Raw genomic sequence first — 22,166 nt, forward strand, 5'->3', positions numbered from 1 at the left:
TTTGTTTTGGTAATGAACTTTACTCATTGACTTCTATTCTGGGCAATAAACAAATGATCACCTGAACATATTTCTATTTGGTAATGAACTTTCTATTTGTTTTTGTGATGAACCTTGGTTATCGACTTTTTTTGGTAGTCTACACATTACATTGATAACGAGCACATGAACATATCAACATATTGATGCTTCTTAAACACATTACCATGTTCCTGCACATTTTTATAATAATGCATTCACATACCATAAGAGTAATCATATTTCATACCATTATATTAGTGTAGTTCAAATATAAAAAACAAAATAGTCAACATCGAACTTTACATATTATATCGCATATTCCAAATTAAATTGGTTGAATTGGGACCTTACACAGGCATTTCAATAAAATATTGTCATAGTTGTTATAGTAGCGCCCTAACTTCTTACCCCTTTAACTACAACAAAAATACCAACCCAACCAAGATTATGCAAAACACAAAAAGAGATATGATAACATAATGAGAAATAATAAATTAGAGTTCACATTTTTAGTTGAACTTAGATAAGGGGTGGATTCATACCATTCAAAAAATCAACGATCTTCTTCCTAGTTTAGGAAATACCTGCAACCAAGGATTTTGTTACTCCAAGAGATATAAAAACAAGAAGCCTACCACAATAACCCTTTCAACATGGTTGATTTATCACTCTTTACATATTGTTATGTAATGTTGAGCCAATTGATTGAATTTGAGAAGGAATTGCATTGTAGAGTTTTAAGCTAGACATGAAGATGGAGTATGGTTCTCGTTTCTTGACCTAATGGAGATGAAAGAATGTAATATATTCATTCAAATTCTTATTAAATGTCAAAGTGAGTTGTCACAAAAGCTCTTTTCCATGTTACCTACAAACAAATCGGCCAACAACAATGTGATCAAATTTGAAAAATAATGAATAAAATGGTGTTCGAGTAAGAAAAGTGAAGTGTCAATCAGAAAAAATTGGCAACGTAAATCATCGGCTCAAATTGCTACCCATAAAATAGACTCCATAGACATAGGTAGACGAAGTAGGATAGAAGAGAGATGGAGAGGGAATGAGTAACAACACATAATCATCGGTGATATGGGCACAAAGAGTCGCAAAACCCTTAATCACCGGCTCTGTGAACAATTTTGTGATGTATTTTTATTTTTTATCACAAAAGCCATAGGTCTTCCTCAATTTTGTGAGGATGGGACATCTTTGAAGCGAGGTTTAGGAATTATAACACAAAAATTAGAAGATGACATACATATTTGATGAAGTGTATTTATTGTTTTTATTATTTATTGTTTATATTATGACACTAAAAAATGACATACAAAAGTTAATGTCATAAATATTAGATGACACAAATTTACAATTATGAATGTCATAAATCCTTCAAATTTTAGAAAAGATGGCCATTTTATGATATAAAAAAATGTATGTCATAGTTTAGTGTATGTCAAAGTTCACTTTTCATTAAAGACCTATTTTATAGTAGTGTTCGTACCAATTTCCATTTTATTTATTTTGTATAACCTTGAACACAAAATTGTCATGCCTCAATACTTGAATGTCAAAGTGCTAAACCTTCCATTGTTCCTCAACCCTAAATGAAAAAAAATTATTTGGATACGATTCATCCTTTTTAAATAAAGAAAATGATAAGCCATAGAATTCAAATGATATATTAGGGGCATGAAAGTAAAATAGGCTTAAACATACATAAGAGAATTACCTTACGTTTCCTTTCCTCAATATCTTATAAGAACTGCTACTAAGCCTAACTTACTAGATTTGCAAGGAATCTTGATTCTTGACGATCTACATTGTTTTCCCATCTCTTGAAGCAATCGGTGTATCATTAGTTTTTTGTATAATGAAACAGAAAGAAGGCACATGTTTAGAGTTTTAATCTACTGCACATAAACCAGACTCCTATATCTTTACCATGTAATAGACGTCTTTGCCAACAAAGAAGAGAATTCTTTGTATAAAGCCAGTCGGCAATAACTCATTGGTAATTATAAGTACACTTTAAATCCAAGAATCAATTTTTATTTTTCAATAAATCCAATTAGCTTTTCCAATATAAGATGATATTGTCATTGGCTAAAGAAGAAGCGAACACTACAAGAGCAAGAGGAATTCCTCTACAATATCATGCTATTTCTACAAACAAGCTCCTCCAAATCTTCTATAGAAACATTGGAACCAAAGCATGACGCTTAAAAGATAATGATTCATTCTTATTTAATCATCCCTCATTTCATGAACTTGACACCTCCAATCTCTAAACTTAAACCAACCATCTGTATTTTCCCTGGTGGTTATTATAATCTTGCTCTGTGCATTAATCTTTCCAGTTCCAAGTAAAGTGAGTAGTTGACTATATATAGCAATGTCGTCAAGAACAATAAGCATCCTTTTTGTTTCTAAGGCGTCCTCCAATGTACATGTACTTGGAGAAACACCTGGTATTTTTCTCTTCTTTCCACTTAAAATTTCTTTAAGAAGTTGTTCCTGTAGCTCAAACAAATCATCGAGTGTCTTACATCTGCGATCAATGTCTTCAAGAAATCCCGTACTTTCAAAATTCTTCAAATTTGAATTGTAAATATAATTCGCCAGCTTTGTTTTGCCACTTCCACCCATGCCACAAATTACTAAGAACTGAAAATCGGATTGATTTAACCAGGAATTGATCTCCTGGTATCGAGTGGCCATCCCACTTAGATTGGGTGGAAGATGAACTTCCTTTCCATCGAGTTTATTGTTGATGGTGTCAACTATCTCCTTCAAAAATGTTGTTTCAGGCCTGGAATCACACAAGAAAAATGAATAAGTTCATGGGATGATATTTAGAGATCCTTTGATAGGTTAATGAAAATATCATAGAAAGTCCAAATTTTAGTTACTAGTAATATAAGTTTAAATCTTCTTATCATTAATGTTTCACAAAACAAAAGACAAAATTGAACTAAAACATGGTCAAGGCTGTTAAGGTTGGATTCGTAAAGGCCAACTGGAGGCTTACAGTTATGTTGGAAGGGACAGTTCTTTGCTGTTTTTTTCTTAATTAAACAGACTGGAAATTAACATACATACTTGGGTTCACAGGTGTGTGTGTGTGTGTGTGTGTCAAGACTCAAGAATCAAATTTGTATATGATGTATCACAAGAAGAGACTAAGAGGCATACCCCAAACAAACCAAGCCACCCAAATCAGCAACTTCCTTCAGGCCTTTCTTCCACAGGTTCACTTTGTGATCCGTCCACTTCGGAGAGGATTTGACATTGATTGCGAAAGTATTTTGTTGATTCCTGACATCAGAAGGATTAACTTGATAATAAATAGGTAGAACGAAATGATTATGCTCCCTCCTTTGTTCAAGGATCAACAAAAGCTCGTCAAGGCAAATACTGGAAGTTGCATAGTTTTCTGACAATACAATTATTGAAGATCTAGATCCTTTAATTACTCTCGGTGAGATCATTCCTGCAGCTATGTAGAATTCTGGGGTATCCATAAAAGTTTCAATTGCTGCTCGTTTTAATGCTGTGTAAAGATGATCTATAAAAGAATTACGAGTATTTCTGCCACTGTGGTTTAAGAAAACGTCGTAGATTCCATCATTAGCATCAAGAGAAGCCTTATTGCTTGAGGAAGAACCAGAAGCTATTGAACTTGTATCCCCAAGTATGCTTGATGTGACCTCTGAACATTTATCTACAAAAGATGATTTTGACATCTCTGCCATCTTGTACATCTCCTCCTTTTTGTTTTCATAAACACCAGAGCCACAGATTAGATTAGTAAAACACAGTTATTTCAGGACCATGGATGATGCCAGAAAAGAAATATTATAGAGCAAACTTACCAATTCAGGACCATGGATGATGCATCTAACAGCTCTTAACTCTGTAATTGATGGGTTCGACTGCCTAGGTCGACCTGTCTTTCTCCATCCCTGTACCTCTGTAACAATGTGTCATAAGATGAGCTCTGTAAATGATGGGTTCGCTCGACTGCATAATTCTAACTACAAATGTCCAGAAATGGCTTCACAAATGACAAGAAAGGCATACCTATATGGTCAATGCTACCACCAACTAACATTCTAAACCAACCACGAGTCAGTCCACCAGCTTCCACCAACTCAAAGAAATCACGTCGACAAAGATAGTAGACTCCTGTGCTTAGTTGAAATCCAGACAAATCTCCTCCAAGAATTTCTACCCATCCCTTGTTATTAATCAAGGTTTCTTCAGCTACTTCATTGTCAGAGTAAACAAGGCTCACACCACACTCATGTACTTTCAATCCTCTCATCGCAACAATAGAGACATTAACTGTATCTCCAATGTCCAATGTGTTTCCAATTGGCCAATAGCTTAACCATATACCAACTTTACCAGAGTCAGGTTTGCCGAAGACTTTGGGATTGTAAATCAAATCAACACCTTTGGTCGTACATATTTTACAGAACCATGCACACTCATCACCTGAAATTGTGTATCTGAAAGTTACATCAAGTCCTTTGAGCCTCCTACTTGTGGGATCTGAAGGAACGTTAAAGGACAAAAACGATAACTTTGATGCATAATTAGGCTTCATGTTTGGATCCTTTATGTCTGGTAGAGATGTACTCATTATATCGAATTCATACAACATCTGTGACATACAATTCAGTCACACAATAAGTTCAAAGGTGGTATATATGTTGATTTACATATGTGTGCTTATGTTGTTATGCATGCATGAGAGAGAGAGAGAGAGAGAGAGAGAGAGAGAGAGAGAGAGAGAGAGAGAGAGAGAGAGAGAGAGAGAGAGAGAGAGAGAGAGAGAGTCAACGAACCTGTAAAGATGAACTTCTGCCTTTGGTAAGCTCATCATCACCAACCAGGCGCACCTTATAATTTTGATATTCCTTTAGCCACTTCATGTGTCCCAAATCATTATCTTCAAGTTTGGCTATATGGAATAATTTGATAAAGCCTTCAATTTCACACAAACTACTACAACCTTCATAGCCAAACTCTTGCAATGTGAAACGAGGAGATTCAAAAGTTACTCTCTCCAATGATGTACAATAATATATGTATAATTCTGCGAGTGTACTTGGGAGGCATAGAAGCCATTTAAGTCTTGAGCAAAAACTCAAGTCAAGGACCCGAAGATTTTTAAGATGATCATAACAAGGAAGAAACTCAAATAGATTATTGCCTAAATTCAAGTACTGCAAAGATATGTGAACACTGAAACTCAAACAAAAAGAATCAGTAAACTCAATATTGCACTCATTGAAGAATAAGCGACGTAATGAATGTGGGAAGGAAAAGGTAGGTTGTTTTGCAACGCCTCCATCAGAAGTAGAAACTTTCAGCCCTATTAACAGGTTTATACACCCTGTTAGGTTCAGTAGTGCAAGACTTGTCAGGTCTTCAATGGTTTCACAAATATGAACCAGACTGTGACAGTTCCAAAGAATCAAAGTCTCCAGATGAGGGATCCTGGACATGTTGCGGATTTCCAATAGATTGTGCGAGTCTTTAAGGTTTAATATCCGCAATGATTGAAGAACCTGTTGCAAAAGTAGCAAGATTTAGGTAGCACTTAATATCTGCATAAAAATCACCAAAACCGAGACACAAAATGGATAAGCAACAAAAAGAGATATCAAATTCCCTACCATGGGCGGATCAAATACTTCCAGGTTGCTATAGCTCATATCCATAGCCACCAAGTTTTCCATGGATAAGTCAGAGGGTATTGTTCTTAATTGGGATCCAAACCAGCAGAGCCATCTTAAATCTTCTGAAAAATTCTCATATGACCCTTCGAGTTGCACATGACTTAGGTGGAGCAGTTTTAGTTTATCCATCTTTTTTAGTGCATCTGTCTTTAGTTCTGAATGCTACAAATTTAGAATGAGGGATCGTAAGCTTGCATAATAGCCACAAATAAATTCACCAAAAAATTCCTGATTACTAATTGGGAATTCCTATCTCGTAAATGGTGTGTTTTGTAGTGATTAGGTATAAATCCACAAACAGTGGCGGACCTTAGTGGTGCCCCAGGGGTCCCGCGCCACTACTCCGACGCCGGCACGTAGTGTAAAAAAAAATTTAATGTTTTTTCTATTGGGTGCACCGGCTTAAAACACGAGTGACACTACTAATATAGATTTATTTGAAAAAAAAATTTAGTGCCACCTCTACGAAAATGTTCTGCGTCCGCCACTGTCCACAAATGTACGTTTTGTGGTCGTTTAGCCTGAAGGATGATCTTTTTCACTAGACCTTTGTGGTTGTATTCTGCATTTCCACCTAGTTCCCGGGTTTTAGCAAAGGAAAGAAAAGAACAGAAAAGAAAGTAAGGAAAGAAAAAGAAATTTGTCGTTTGTGTTCCTAATTTGGAGAGAAGTGGAATGCAAATTACACATTTTGTTCTTTCTCTCCAAATCCTTCCAAATCGGAAGGAAAGTTAGGAGGGAAAGTGGTCCTTCTATTTCCTTACTTTAATGAAACTTGGGAACACCAATTTCTTTTAATTTCTTTTCACTTCCATCAATTTGCATTCTTTTCTCTCGTTAACTTGAACTCAGGAACCGGGTGTTAACCTTGACTATGTTTCAAGAACGAGCATGCTTGTGTGTGTGTGTGTATGAGAGAGAGAAGTTATTGGATTTTAGTTTTTATTTATGTATTACACTTATGCATATATATTATTTGTCTTGTGCCTTATGTTTAGGGCATTCCGTTTATATTTATTTTTCCTTGTATTTTAAACCTTCTGATGTTCAATTGAAGAATCAATCTTTGAGTTGTAAATTTCTAGATAGTATCAGAGTGGATTTTAACCAAACACGCCAAACCCTAGTCGATCAACAATCTTGACGGGCGTTGCAGAAAGTTCAAACCAAAAGAAGAATGATGGCATTCCTGATACGAATTCTCCATTCTATATCTATGCATTTGAATACCCTGAACAAATTCATGCCAATGAAACTCTCATTGACAGCAACTATACAGATCGGTCTCAAGAGATGATGAACTTTCTCTTTGCCAAAAATAAGGTTGGTTTCGTTTATGGGTCCATCACGAAACCAGAAAAGGATTCTGCTGAATACATGTCTTGGATGTGTTGTGATGCCATGGTAAAAGGGTAGCTCACAACAGCAATGAAGAAGGAAATAAGAAGCAGTGTAAAGTATGCTCACACTGCTTCTAAGATCTGGAGCAATCTAAAGGAGTGTTTTGGGAAGGAAAGCGCACCCAAGGTATATGAATTAAAACAAACACTCTCAATGATGCATCAGAATGGAGCCATTGTGTCCGTGTATTACACCAAGTTGCGTAGTCTCTGGGATGAGATCGGATCTGTGCTTCCAATGCCTCGATGTTCCTGTGATGGTTGCACATGCCAAATCGGGAAGAAGTTAAGTGATGTAAAGGATAAAGAAAAGTTTTATAAATTTCTCTTGGGTCTAGATGACTCCTTCTCTGTTATCAGGACTCAAATTCTTGCCAAATTCTCGCCATGAACCTTATACCAAGCCTCGAAAATGCTTGCCATCTTGTTGTTGCTGAAGATGAGTGTCAAAGGGCTATTTCAGCCGACAAGAAACCCGTCCCAAAAGTTGCAGCCTTCAAAACCTTTGTGTCGACTCGTCCAGAAGGAAGCCAAAATCAAACGTGTGACAAAACACTTCAAAGGGAGACCAAACGGGAAGATGTGATGGATCAGTGCATCTTCTGTGGAAAGGATGGCCACTCATGAGATGGATGTTTCAAACGAATAGGCTACCCGAAATGGTGGCCAGGAAACAAGAAGCGTGAAGAAATGAAATCAAAGGCAGCTTTCACCGAATCTGGAAGCTGCACACCCATTCCTGGGTTAACCAACGAACAATATGAGTCATTTTTAAGTCATTTTTCTGAAACGGGAAATTTCGGTAAGGAGGCCAATACCTCAAAGGCATTCATGACCGATAAAGGTAATAATAATAATTGTTGGGTTATTGATTCAGGATCGACTGAACACATCACATATGATGCTAGTATACTTGAAAACAAAACTAAAACTTGTTTTGAAACACTTGTTGTTATTCCTAACGGGGATGCAATACCAGTTAAAGGAAAGGGAGAATGTTCCTTGCCAAGAGGAACTAAGATAAAAGGAATCTTACATATTCCACAATTTACTTGTAATCTTTTATTTGTTAGTAGAATGTGTAAAGATTCACAATCAGCTATAACCTTTCCCGATTTTTATTTTTGTGTCATGCAGAAACTTCACACGAGGAACTTGATTGGTACGGATGAGTGCAAGAACGGTCTATACCGAATGGAGATGATTAGAAGCTAAAAGAAATCCATGATGACAACTATAGATATTTGGCACAAAAGATTGGGACACGCGTCGGGTGATAAACTTACTCGGATAAATTTTCTTAGCAAGAACGGTCTATACCGAATGGAGATGATTAGAAGCTAAAAGAAATCCATGATGACAACTAAAGATATTTGGCACAAAAGATTGGGACACGCGTCGGGTGATAAACTTACTCGGATAGATTTTCTTAGCAATATTTCTTTTTATAAACTATGTCATTCCAATTCTAAAGCAAAACATTCTAGATTACCCTTTTCACATAGTAGTATTAAAACCAATAATTGTTTTTAGCTTTTACATTGTGATATTTGGGGTAAATATCGTGTTTCATCTCTATCTGGGGCAAGTTATTTTTTAACAATAGTTGATGATTTTAGTAGAGTTGTTTGGGTTTTCCTTTTAAAATAGAAGCATGAAGCCAACAATTGCATGATAAATTTTCACAACATGATAAAAACTCAATTTGGAAAACTTGTTTAAAGAATTTGTATCGATAATGGTGGTAAATTCACTTCAAACGACATGCAAAGCTTTTACAACGAACATGAGATTTTACTTGAAACCACTTGTCCACACACCCCACAACAAAATGGAGTTGTGGAAAGAAAACATATACATTTGCTTGAAACTGCTAGAGCCTTAATGTTCAAATCTAGTTTGCAAAACGATTATAGGGAGAATGTATTTTAACAACAACCATCATTATCAATCGACTTGCTTCCAAGGTTATCGGGAATGTAACCCCTTACGAGATTCTTTTCATTTAGAAACCTGATTATGATCATATGAAGGTCTTTGGTTGTCTTACTTATTATAGAAGCGCCACTCCAGTGGGGATAAGTTTGAGGTAAGGGGAGACCAGGAGTGTTCTTGGGATATCCGTAAGGAACAAAAGGTTACAAAATTTATGACATTGAAGACAAGAAGATAATTGAGTCAAGAGATTTGAGGTTCTATGAGAAAAAGTTTTGTTTTGACAAACTAACCCATGCAAGTGATGAGATAGATCCTTATGATTCACAAGTAGAGCGGCCCAATTTGATGATCCAGTTGAGACTTTCGAACCCACCAATCACCTTGACAGAGGATTGGACCATGACACTGTCCACAAAGACCAAGATAAGGACACTTCAAACCAAAGGGACGACGTGAATAACATGCCTGAAGAAGAAAATTTTGACGCCTATGATCAGATTGAAAGGCCTAGATGACATCGGTCACAACCGAAACATCTTTAAGACTTCATTGGAAAGCTTCCCCCCTTCGGTTGACGATGCACATATCCCACCAACTCAAGCATCCTCAATGGTAGACTCTATCTAATTATGTTTCGTATGATTTTTTACTGGCTCATACAAAACTTTTTTAGCGGCCATCAATTCCATCGATGAGCCAAAATTCTTTTATTAAGTAGTCAAGGATAATGGTGGAAAGATGCTATGAGAAAAGAAATATGCGCTCTAGAAGAAAATGACACATGGACTCTCAAAACCTTGCCCAATGGAAAGCGTGCCATCGACTCCAAGTGGGTTTAGAAAGTGAAGTATAAGCCCAATGGAGAAGTAGAGAGATATAAAGCACGTCTTGTAGCAAAGGGATTCGAAGTAGAGAGATATAAAGCACGTCTCGTAGAAAAGGGATTCACACAACTGGAAAGGGGTAGACTACCATGATAGCTTTTCAGCTATCACTAAATTAGTCACAATTCGAGTTCTTTTGGTTGTTACTACTAAAAATGATTGGTTCATTCATCAACTTGATGTCAATAATGCCTATTTACATGGCGATTTGGCGGAAGAAGTTTACATGAAAATTCCACAACAATTGGCTAAGGAACGGGAAATGATTAGGGCATGCATGAATGTGTGTCCTCTATCGGTGAGTGTCATTGTTTGCGCGTCATTAAAGGGCCTTTTTCTAGTAGTGTGGCTTAAAACAAGTCACATGAAATTGGTATCACAAGTTCACTGAAGCTCTCCTTGATCTCGACTTTAATCGGTCCAAAGCAGATCATTCGTTGTTCATTCACCAACGACATGGAAGTTTCATTGCAGCCCTTATCTATTTTGATGATGTCATATTAGTTGGCAATGATGCCACCAAAATACAAGATGTTAAAAAAAGCTAAATGTCAGGTTCAGTATCAAAGATCTTGAAAATTTCAAGTACTTTCTGGGTATAGAAGTGGCACAAACTTCTAAAAGATTAGTATTAACACAAAGAAAATATATTCTAGATATTCTTGTTGATTGTGGTTTTGAAGGGTGCAGGCCAAGTTCTTTTCTAATTGAGCAAAACCATAAGTTAGATAAAAGTGATGATCAACTAGAGGTTGAGTTGATGCAGGTCTTTACCGTTGTATAGTTGGTCGTCTACTTTACTTGCAAACCACTCGACCAGATATTGCCTACTCGATTAATGTTTTATCCCAATTCGTTGTTGACCCAAGGCAACCACACTTGGATGTTGTTCACAGAGTTCTTTGCTATCTCAAATCCACACCTGGTCAAGGTGTTCTGCTACCTCGAACAAGAGGTCTCAATCTAGTTGCCTATTGTGACTTTGCTTGGTTGACCTTATACACATCACTCCAGAACTGGATATATGCTTCTCCTTGGTGGTGCTCCTGTTTCTTGGAAAACAAAGAAATTGTCGGTCGTCTCTCGTTCCTCTGTAGAGGTAGAGTATCACTCTATGAATTCCACTATTAGTGAAGTCCTCTGGGTTAGATGGCTCCTTCAAGAACTCAACATTGTTTCCATTGGACTGACAATTTTGTTCTGCAATAATCAGGTTGCTCGTCACATAGGAAACAACCCCGTTTTTCATGAACGCACCAACATGTTGAAATAGATTGTTTCTTTGTTTATGAACATGTCAACTTTAAAGAAATTCAACCTTGCCATATTGATTCTTCCATGCAAATTGTTGATCTTCTTACAAAAGGGTTGGGCACTCAGCAACTTCGTTTCCTACTTGACAAGCTAGGCTCTCGGAATCTTCATGCTCCAAATTGAGGGGGAGTATTAGATTTTAGTTTTTATTTACGTATTAGATTTGTGCATATCTATTATTTTTCTTGTGCCTTAAGTTTAGAGGGCATTCCGTTTTTATTTATTTTTCCTTGTATTTTAAATCTTCTGATGTTCAATTGAAGAATCAATCTTTGAGCTATCAATTTCTAGAGAAGTAGGTTCAAACAAGAACAACAACAAAAATTGAGAACAGGAGAACGAAAACAAAAGATTGAAATCAATCATAAACCAATAAATTTCAATCAGAATAAGAAACGATAATTGTTGATATAACTATTAACACTTGCCAATTAACAAAGTCTACCAATATTGATGAACTAGGTCAGGTGTAATGCCCCAAATAATCCAAATTCTTTCAAATGACTTGATACTGCGGATTAACACCTCCAACCAAATGTAATTGCTAATATATAACGAGAATGGAGACTAACAAGTAAAACAATAAGATTAAAGGCAAACACACCGAGATTTATGTGGAAAACCAAATTCTTGAAAACCCATGGGCAGAGGAGACCACTCAAAGATCCACTTGGAATACTAATGTTTATAAATTGAGAGGAAAATCGAGAAAATATGAACAAGAGCGTATCTTTATAAGCTCTCAACTCTTTCTTAACTCAATTATTCAAAAGAGTCAAAAATGATGTTCTAAGGCCAGGGGTTGAAGTGGCCGGTTTCGTCAATTTTTTGTGAGGCTGAGTTTTGAGGTCAATTTTCAACGGTAACTTTAAAGGGGGATTGACATTAGGAATAAGTATAGTTTCTTTTAAATCAATTAGTAAGACAATTCATCAAGAATGGCATGGCATCTTGGTGGAATTTGGCGGGTTATCAACCGAAAAAGAGAATCCCAAGATTAAATCTTATGAATGGCAATAATTGTTACAAAAATATGAAGGTGTTTTTCACATGCCCAAAAGCTTACATCCGATAAGAGGGAATGAACATGCTATTACACCAAAAAGGAAGTGATCCGGTTAATGTGAGAACGTATTGATACCCTCGGTACCAAAGATACGAAACTAAAAATTTGATTAAAGAAATGTTGGATGTGGGGGTTATATAACATAGCAAAAGTTCATTATTACGTCCTTTTTGCTAGTTAAATGAAGACAGTGGGATAATTTAGAACAGGAAATCAACGATGAGGATCTTTAAATAAAATAACAAAAGATATTGCGGAAGACCTTCATACTCGTAAGGGTTTCTCAATACAACGAGACTTGCTTTTGTACAAAGATCATTTGGTCATACCAAGAAATTTAACATTGATTATAGGTATCTTTGATGAATTCCATGGAGACGAGGTGGGTGGATATTCACGTGAAGATAGAGTGTATCAATGCATTGCTTCAGAAGTATTTTGGGTGGGAATGGGAAAGGATATAAATGGCATGGTAAAACAATGTGAAGTGAGTCAAAGGAACAAAATTTTAACCAACACCCTTGCCTTTAAAAGTTTAGAAAATCAGAATGGGCTTAATAGAAGGATTACCCAAATTGAATGGTACGAATTCTATTTTAGTGGTGTTGGATCACTTGAGTAAGTATTTTCCTAGTTCTTATAGGGTTTATTTAGCTTCTTCAATAGCAAAATCGTTAATTTCCATGCGGGTTGGAAGTTAACCTCGTTAATTTCCATGCAAAATCATTAATGTTTATTATGTATTACCTTGAATGAGTAGTTCTCTTGGGCTAACATTTGCATGTCAAGTGCTAGACCTTCCACTGTTTCAGAACCCTATACAAAAAGCAGGTGTATAAATACAATCTCTACCAAAATAGAAGGGTGTGAAAGGAATATAAGCTTCAACATACAAATAGAAAGAATCTCACCTTTCCTTTTCGTAGAACATCATAAGAATCCTTATTACGCCAGACTCTACTTCGTTTTGCAGGGTCCTTTGGTGCTTCTTGATGGACTATTGTTCTCCCCATCTCTTGAAGCAATGGATGCATCATCAGTTTATTGTTTGGTGAAACAGAAAGAAGGCATCTGTTGGTTAGAGTTTTAATCCCAGATAATGCAGAGTAATCACGCTCCAAAATCTTCACCACGTAATCTATGTCTTTGCCAACAAAGAAACACGCAATATGCAAAAACAACTCTTTGTTAGAGTCATGTGGCAAAGTGTTGTAGCTCCTAACGAGTACACTTTGAATTTTATCATGTATATCTCTTCCCAATAAGCTCACTGTACTTTCCCAAAATGGGATGCTGTTATCCTCTGCTAATGAGGAACCCAACACTCTAAGAGCCAATGGATTTCCTTCACAATATTGCAATACCTGTTTTGCTAGCTCCTCATAACCTTCCATCAGACTTTTGGATCCAAATGCATGTTGACTTAAAAGCTCCAATGATTCATCATCATCCAGTAATTTCATTTGGTACTCTTCACACCTCCAAGATCTGAACTGAAACCATTTCCCAATACTATGCGCTCTAGTGGTTATTATAATCTTGCTTTGTTTGTTAATATACCCGGATCCAAGTAAAGCTACCAACTGGCTTACTTCATCGATGTCATCAAGAACAATAAATGCCTCCTTCACTCGTAAGGCATCTTCAATCTTGAATGTGCCATGACAAACACTAGGGATTTTTCTCTTATTGCCTCTCCAAATATCTCTGAGAAGTTGTTCCTGTAGCTTTAGCAAACCATTGGATTCTTTACATTTGGGACCAATGCCTTCAATAAAACTCATGCTTTCAAATTTCTGACAATTTGAATCGAAAATATACTTGGCCAATGTTGTCTTGCCACTTCCACCCATGCCACAGATTGCTAAAAATTCATCATTGGATCCATTTAACAAGAAATTTACATCCTTGTATCGAGCAGCCATCCCTATTAGATTGATTGGAAGATGAACTTCTTTATGATCCAATTGTTCGTAAACAAAGTAAACAATTTTCTCCAGAAGCTTTGTTTCAGGCCTGAAATAACAACAGAACAGTTTCGGGATTCTTTGGTACGATGAATTAAAGTATTGAATAATTATCTAGCCCGAAGTAACTTACTACTATAACATAGGTTTGATTAAATTGAAGTACCATTCAAGTTTCCAAAAAAATAAATGCAAGGACCATTTAAAACTGTATGCTAAAGTTTGTTGGCAAAGATTGACATTAACTCTTTAATTTAAAAACAACAGTTGAACAGCTAGATTTGACATCTAAGGATCAAACCAAAAGAAACTGAAACCATGTGGAGAAAAAAAGCAAAAGTAAAAATCTTGTTTTTGTATTAAATCCAAAAAGAAAATGGTAAAAATTTGCAATTTCCACTTTAAAGTTTAATGGTCATAACAAAAGTGTTGCTCTTAGCTCTAGTGACTAGTCAAGAGTCAAACTTGTAGATGATGTATTAAGAATCATTGAGCTGTAGACTTGTTGACATTTTTATACTTTTTCTGTTACATTTTCGAAGTAAAAAACAAATTTAGCCATGACAAATGTATTTTCTATAGTCACGTCAATTACATGTACATCATTTTTTTCAAGTGAATTACTTTTCCTTTGATATATTGAACTTCTCTAGTAAACACCTACTAACGATCCATATATGTTCGTTAAATTTTCCTGAGACACTTATCAACAACAAATTCACGAGTCAAAACTTAAAAGTAGAGACCAAAATTGGCTACAAGTTAACACCTTAATAATCGTCAAATTATTGGATCAAAGTAGAATAGGTTAAAAATATATTTCAGTAAGAGAGAGAAAGGAATGAATACCTGGACTGATCAGCCATGCCGCGCAAATTAGCAACCTCCTTAAGAGCTCTTTTCCACACCTTCACGTTGTTATCTGTCCACCTTGAAGAGGCTTTGACTTTGATTGCGAAAGTATTTTTTTGTTTCCTGACGTCAGAAGGATCAACATGGTAAAATACAGGTAGAACAAAATGATTGCACTCCTTCCTTTGTTCGAGTATTAACAGAAGCTCATCAAGGCACCAAGTGGAAGTTGCATAGTTCTTTGACAACACAACTATTGAACCCTTAGACTCTTTGATTGCTTTCTTGATCTCTAGCTTCAGTTCTTCACCTCTGTTGATTTCTTCGTTATCCCTAAAAGCATTAATTCCTGCTCGTATTAATGCGTGGTAAAGATGATCCGTAAAAGAATCACGAGTATCTTCGCCTCTAAAGCTTAGGAAAACGTCATAGCTGCTAACGTTAGCACTGGGAGACGCCATAATACTAGAGGAGGAACTGGATGCCATTGAAATTAGATTTCCAAGGATGGAAAAAGATAACAGGAGCAGTTAAAAAGGACAGAGGTTTTTTTTACAAACAAGTGGATAGGATGAAGATAACAAGAGCAGTTAAGAAGATGGGGGAAGCATATGCGCCGTGAATCAGGCAAACGCAAATGGTTTAAGTTGTTTAATCGACGCCGGCCCTACTCGCGTCCTTCCTCGAAGCTTACATACAACAACAGAAAGGAAAAGGTGCTATGTTTTCATCGACGATACTATTTCATCGGATAGCTACAAGTTGTTTGGTTAACATCTTGAGGAATAGAATAACAGGAATAAATTCTTATATTCTCTCTCTCTCTCTCTCTCTCTCTCTCTCTCTCTCTCTCTCTCTCTCTCTCTCTCTCTCTCTCTCTCTCTCTCTCTCTCTCTCTCTCTCTCTCTCTCTCTCTCTCTCTCTCTCTCTCTCTATATATATATATATATATATATATATATATATATATATATATATATATATATATATATATATATATATATATATATATATTAGTTTGTTTCTTGTTCTTTATTTTTATACTAAGTTAGGGTTTCGACTCGTGCTATGCTGCTAAAGCTAATATATTGAAAAACGCATCTCGATATGGATAAGGTTTTTAGGAGAAATTTATATGCGTTGCGGCAAAAAACTTTTTTACAAAATGAATTATAAAAGTATAAAATAAGGTTTTGAAACAAAAAAATTATATATGGACGATGCATACAAAATAAAGTTTGAAAATGTATCTTAAACATATTAATCATCGTTTAAATAAAAAAGCAATTATAATAAAAATGAAAACTATAAAAACATCTATGGAAAAAAAATTATGTAAGGGACAAAAAATATAGCTTTAAAATATAGTAATTGGTTAAAATTGCAACTTAAAATTACTAATATATATATATATATATATATATATATATATATATATATATATATATATATATATATATATATATATATATATATATATATATATATATATAGGGATGAGCATATGGACCGGGGAACCGGCCGGAATTGGTACCGGAATCGGAACTGACACTGGAACCGGAACCCGATGGAACCGGTCGGGCCGGGACCGGGATGTTATTTTTGTGGATTTTTGGAACCGGGAACCGGTAGGAGCCGGAACCGATATAACCGGAACCGGTAGAACCGGCAAAAACCGATAGAACCGGCAAAAACCGGAACCGTATGATGTTATTTTTCAAGGACCGGTTCTAACAGTTGAAGACACAACAAGAACCGGTAGAACCGCCGGGCCGGTTCGGTTGTTGATTTTGGCCAAAGCCGGTTCCCGGGCCGGGTCCGGTCGGTTCGGTCCTTTTGTTCATCCCTATATATATATATATATATATATATATATATATATATATATATATATATATATATATATATATATATATATATATATATATATATATATATATTAAAGTTGTGTTGCAAGATGAATAGTGAACTTGTGTGTTTTTGACAGAAATTGTCTATTGATTATAGAATTTTGGTATAGGGGTGTTTTATGGAAATATTTTATTCTCTGTCCACGTGTTGGTCATCGTGCCCGGCCTCTCAGTATTTGATGTTTATCTGTTTTCGTTCTGTTTGCTTCACGATCCTTCCACCACCTCCAAAACCGAGTCTCCTCTCTTCTTCTACCCTTTGCTCCTTCCACCGCCAACCACTTCCTGATCCTTTATGTTTGACGCTTGCATTTCCGATTACCTCTTTCTCTTGGTGTTTGTCGTTGTACCATTAGTGGTGGAGGCTGTTACGGCTGTTAAGGTGGTGGTAGACGACAAGATTAGGGTTTTCGATGTCCGTACTAGTCGGTCTTGTAATTGAAGCTTCAGGTCTTCATACTTGCAATCAATCAAATAGGTATTCCCAGATACCCTTGCAAACTGACAATCGGTGGTATGCGGAGATCGACGAGTCGATCAGTCGACTTCTTAATCACAAAACTGGTACTTGTCTTCCGGTGTCGGAAGTCTCCGTTCGTCAAATGGTCTACCAGAGACACTTCTTTGCTGTCGTTAGCGGATGGCTCTAACTTAGATGCTAGAGTTTTACGACATAGTTTGAGTACAATCGACACATATAACCGGAAAGCGTTCTATTTTCACCGCTTCTCTTCTACTTTTTCATTGCTTCTCCAACCTTAAGCAATCATCATGTGGCAGTGGTGGTGGTGGTGTTATTTGGAGCAAGGAACAGAAGAGTTCTCTAGCAGGGGTATGCTAGGGGCGTTACTTCAATCAAATCACGTCTACTACTATTGGAAATCTCGAAGCCTAGACCTCCATCGACCGGTACTTTGATTGATCATATACTTAATATCTTATGTATACAAATTACAATACGGATTTCTGACTGAAATTGTGTTTCGATTGATTTGTAGACAGAGATGAAATTTAAGGATAAGTCCCTTGCTTCATCATCCCCATCCCTATACAAGCCAGGAAGGCGATTGTTGTTATTGCTCCCCAAGGATTGGGCAATAAGGTATCAAATTTTATGCTTTACTTCAAAAATCAACAAACAAACTAACTCATCTTCGTGAATATATATTACTAGATCATAACGAAGGAACAATCTTGCTTCTTTAGGTTGCTTCTTGTTGGTGAATTTATGAGGGACAAATGTGGTGTATACGTGTTCTATCCATATCATCTATTTACTTGGAGTGTTGTCCAAGCCTTGGTGTGTTCTCCAAGTTATTCTAGAACTCCTTGAGTTATAAGGAAATTCTAGTTTGATAGGAATCCTAATTGTTTAGTATATATAGATGTTAGGTTCCTGTATTTATTATCGATTGGAGTTTTTGAGATAGTTTTCTTCAATAATAAATTTTGCGAGTTTATGCAATTACCTCTTTAATTTGTATCAGAGCAAAGGGATAGAAGGAACCTGTGTTGAGAATTTCTGCTGTGGTGAACACCATCTACGGATTTTTCTGCTTGAGTTTGAAGCAGTTTTGTTCGTGTGGAGAGTTACGAGTGCAACAACTTTGCTGTTTTCGTGAGCATGTGACAGACAAGATAACGAGAAGAAAATCTGATTTCAGATAAGGAGTTCGTGTGCAGAACATTCACAACCCTGTGGTTCTTCTATTATATACATGCGGTAGAGAAAGAAACACGTTCTTTGCAATCAAGCAGAGAACCTATTCGGAACAGTGAATCGTTGATCATTCCTGTTCGTGTAGTCCTAATCAATCCGAAATTTGAACTCGATCGTGACAAAAGCAAGAGTAATCGACGGCTACTCAATGTTCTTGTTGTGAAATCGTCTACGTGTGTCTGCCTCGTGTGGTTATGCTTGAAGAAATCATGAACGTGCACCAGAGCATTGATCGTATTTTGCAATTTACCCTAAAGAAACGTGTTTTTGTTTGACTTTGGGCCCTCCATCATAAGGCGTGTTTGGGTTTTTTATTTATTAATTGGCCCAAAATTTGATTTGTCAATTACAAATCATGATTTCAATTTTTGCTTATATTAGAAACAAATCAATTTTTCTGATATGTGGGGAGGAATCAGAAATTGAACCGAGATGTCGAGAGGAGAATCTTCCCAACCACCGACTAAGGAACATGTGTCGTTCATGTTCCAATGTCCAACTTTGACATCTTCGAACTACACAATTTGGAGGATGCGCATGGAGGTGCTACTCGGGATTCATGGCGTTTGGGATGTAATTGATCCCGGACTAGATGATGTGAATAAAAACAACATCGTGAAATGATTGTTGTTTCAATCAATTCTGGAGGATTTAATCCTTCAAATCGGTAATTTGAAAACCAGAAAAGAGATGTGGGAAGAGATTAAAACTCGTAACCTAGGAGTTGATCGTGTGAAGGAAGCCCGACTCCAAACTCTAATCACGGAATTCGAAAATTTAAAGATGAGTGATACTAGTACGATAGACGAGTTCGCTGCTAAATTATCCAAGATTGCTTCGAAATCCGCTTCACTAGGAGAGGTCATGACCGAACAAAATCTTGTGAAGAAGTTTCTTACTAGCCTCCCTAGGCGATTTGTCCACATAGTTGCAGCACTTGAACAAGTTTTGGACCTTAAAACGAATGGCTTTGAAGACGTGGTTAGTCGCTTAAAAGCTTATGAAGAAAGAATCAAGGATGAAGACAAAGTAATCGAGACTCAAAATAAATTACTTTATTCCAAAACCAAATCATCCAACAGAAACACCAATTCATCAAGAGGTAGAGGTCGGGTTCAAATAACCGAGGAAGAGGACGAGGTGGTGGACGTGGCGGTGGACGTGGTCGGGGTAATACCCAAAATCACGGTCACTCGGAATCCTCTAAAAATCGTGAAGATCAAAAGCAAAAAGGAAAACAACGCGAGCAAAGAGATCTCTCAAATATTCAATGTTACCGGTGTGACAAGTATGGTCACTTTGCTTCAAGATGCCCGGACCGAATAAAAAATCATGAGGCTAACCTTAATCAGACACACGAAGGAGATACAAATCATGAAGAAGGGACGTTCTTTATGATGAATACAATTTAAGAAACGGTGTTCTTGAATGAAGACAAATATATCCCTCAAAAAGTTGAAGCAAATGCTGATGAAGACGAAATTTGGTACTTAGATAATGGTGCGAGCAACCACATGACCGAAAACTACTCTTATTTTTCTGAATTAAATAAAAACATAATGGGTAGAGTGAGATTTGGAGATGGATGGTGTGTTAGCATTAAAGGAAAAGGGTCAATGTTGTTCGAAGGGAAAAGTGGTGAGAAAAAATTAATGAAAGATATTTATTATATCCCATCACTTCGTAGCAATGTTATTAGCCTCGGGCAAATCTACAATAGCCGGTTGTGATATTCGGATGCGAGGTGATTTCCTAACCATGCGAGATGGAGATGGAAGATTACTTATGAAAGTCCCGAGAAGTGCAAACCGACTCTACAAAATAAAGTTAAAAGTTGGAAAACCACATTGCTTACAAGCCAAGTTTAATGATGAAGCTTGGTTATGGCACGCGCGACTTGGCACATTAATTTTGGCGCGATAAACTTGATGCAAAAGCTAGCTAAAGGGGTACCGGCAATCCAACATCAAGACCAACTTTGTGAATCTTGCATGTTTGGAAAACAAACAAAGCAGTCGTTTGCAAAGAAAGCTAATTATAGAGCTACATATATTCTCGAGATGGTGCATGGAGATATTTGTGGACCGGTTGATCCCCCACCCAAGCGGGTAATATTTATATTCTAGTTCTTATTGATGATTATTCTAGATATATGTGGTATTTTCTTTTAAAGCACAAAAGTGATGCATCCGGAATTATTAAAAGATTCAAGATATCAATTGAAAAACGAACTGGTAAAGAGATCAAGACTTTCCATATGGATAGAGGCGGAGAATTCACATCAACCGAGTTGAACCGTTTTTGTGATGAAGAAGGGATTTTACGTATGTTGACGGCTCCTTATGCACCTCAACAAAACGGTATAGTCGAACGGAGAAATCGGACGCTACTCGAGACGACACAATGCCTAATGAAAGCAAAAGATATTTCAAACCCCTTTTGGGGCGAAGCGGTATGACATGCAACGTTTATCATAAATTGTACACCTACTCGAGCAGTGATAGGTACTACACCATTCGAGAAATTTTATGGTGAAAAACCAAATCTTGAAGACTTGAAAGTATTTGGTTGTGTTGCATATGAAAGAGTAGTCTCAAAACACTTTAAGAAGCTTGATGATAGGTCACGGCCATTGGCATATTTTGGAAAGGAACCCAATTCCAGGGGATTTCGGTTATATAACCCGCGAGAAAATAAAACTATTATTAGTGCCCATGTAATTTGTGATGAAAATAAGACATGGTAATGGAATAATGAACCCAAAAATCAAGATGGAAATGGACCGGGTACATTTACGGTCTTGTGGAGTAATGGTCAAGCAACCCAAGATAATGGTGGTTCGAGCCCAACTGCAACAGAAACCGAACAGTTCACTGATCCGGCTCAAACTGCCCAAACCAATGACACTTATAGTGATGATAGCAGCCCATCACAACCTGTTGATGATCAAAATAATGATGCAAGTTTTGTCCCACTTCGGCGGTCCACTCGAACTTCAGTGTTGCCAAGAAGATTAAATGACTACGAGCTAGATGTGGATCATTTAATGTTGTCATTCGATGAAGAACCGAAGAACTTTAAGGAAGCCAAAGTGAACAAGAGTTGGCTCGATGCAATGAAGGCCGAAATTGACTCCATCGAGAAAAATAATACTTGGAAATTAGTTCCTCCGCCTAAAGATGTTAAGCCTATCGGGTTAAGATGGTTGTACAAAATTAAAAGAAATATGGATGGAGCGATTACAAGGTACAAAGCGCGTCTAGTAGCAAAAGGCTATGTACAAGAGCAAGGCATTGATTTTGATGAAGTATTCGCACTAGTAGCTCGACTCGAGACAATAATATTAT

The 22,166-nt window shown here is 36.7% G+C and overlaps 2 protein-coding genes across 2 annotated transcripts; one reads left to right on the top strand and one right to left on the bottom strand.

Moving 5' to 3' along the window:
* Positions 1 to 2,048: 2,048 nt before the first annotated feature.
* On the bottom strand, positions 2,049 to 15,932 carry LOC145039636 (disease resistance protein RML1A-like). Its single transcript, XM_078987670.1, has 9 exons — positions 15,187 to 15,932; positions 13,282 to 14,386; positions 13,118 to 13,186; positions 5,706 to 5,930; positions 4,872 to 5,597; positions 4,102 to 4,687; positions 3,894 to 3,991; positions 3,214 to 3,788; positions 2,049 to 2,830 (listed from the first exon to the last, which is right to left on the bottom strand). Exons 1-9 carry the CDS (start codon positions 15,675 to 15,677, stop codon positions 2,266 to 2,268), a joined length of 4,440 nt encoding a protein of 1,479 aa, XP_078843796.1. The 5' UTR covers positions 15,678 to 15,932; the 3' UTR covers positions 2,049 to 2,265.
* Positions 15,933 to 19,509: 3,577 nt separating this feature from the next.
* LOC145008272 (uncharacterized) lies at positions 19,510 to 20,549 on the top strand. The gene is made up of 2 exons (XM_078966900.1): positions 19,510 to 20,107; positions 20,254 to 20,549. Exons 1-2 carry the CDS (start codon positions 19,510 to 19,512, stop codon positions 20,547 to 20,549), a joined length of 894 nt encoding a protein of 297 aa, XP_078823026.1.
* Positions 20,550 to 22,166: the final 1,617 nt, after the last annotated feature.

The sequence above is a fragment of the Lactuca saligna genome, chromosome 1, assembly GCF_052625555.1.
Source record: "Lactuca saligna cultivar CGN05327 chromosome 1, ASM5262555v1, whole genome shotgun sequence".
NCBI classification, from domain to species: Eukaryota; Viridiplantae; Streptophyta; class Magnoliopsida; order Asterales; family Asteraceae; genus Lactuca; species Lactuca saligna.

Excerpts from the sequence above, each read along its gene's own strand:
- LOC145039636 (XM_078987670.1), bottom strand. The coding sequence starts at position 15,677 with ATGGCATCCAGTTCCTCCTCTAGTATTATGGCGTCTCCCAGTGCTAAC. Across the intron at positions 5,598-5,705 it reads AAGTATTTGATCCGCCCATG|GTTCTTCAATCATTGCGGAT; the intron begins GTAGGGAATTTG and ends CTTTTGCAACAG. Across the intron at positions 4,688-4,871 it reads GCAGAAGTTCATCTTTACAG|ATGTTGTATGAATTCGATAT; the intron begins GTTCGTTGACTC and ends TGTATGTCACAG.
- LOC145008272 (XM_078966900.1), top strand. The coding sequence starts at position 19,510 with ATGTGGGAAGAGATTAAAACTCGTAACCTAGGAGTTGATCGTGTGAAG. Across the intron at positions 20,108-20,253 it reads CAATGTTACCGGTGTGACAA|ACAAATATATCCCTCAAAAA; the intron begins GTATGGTCACTT and ends TCTTGAATGAAG.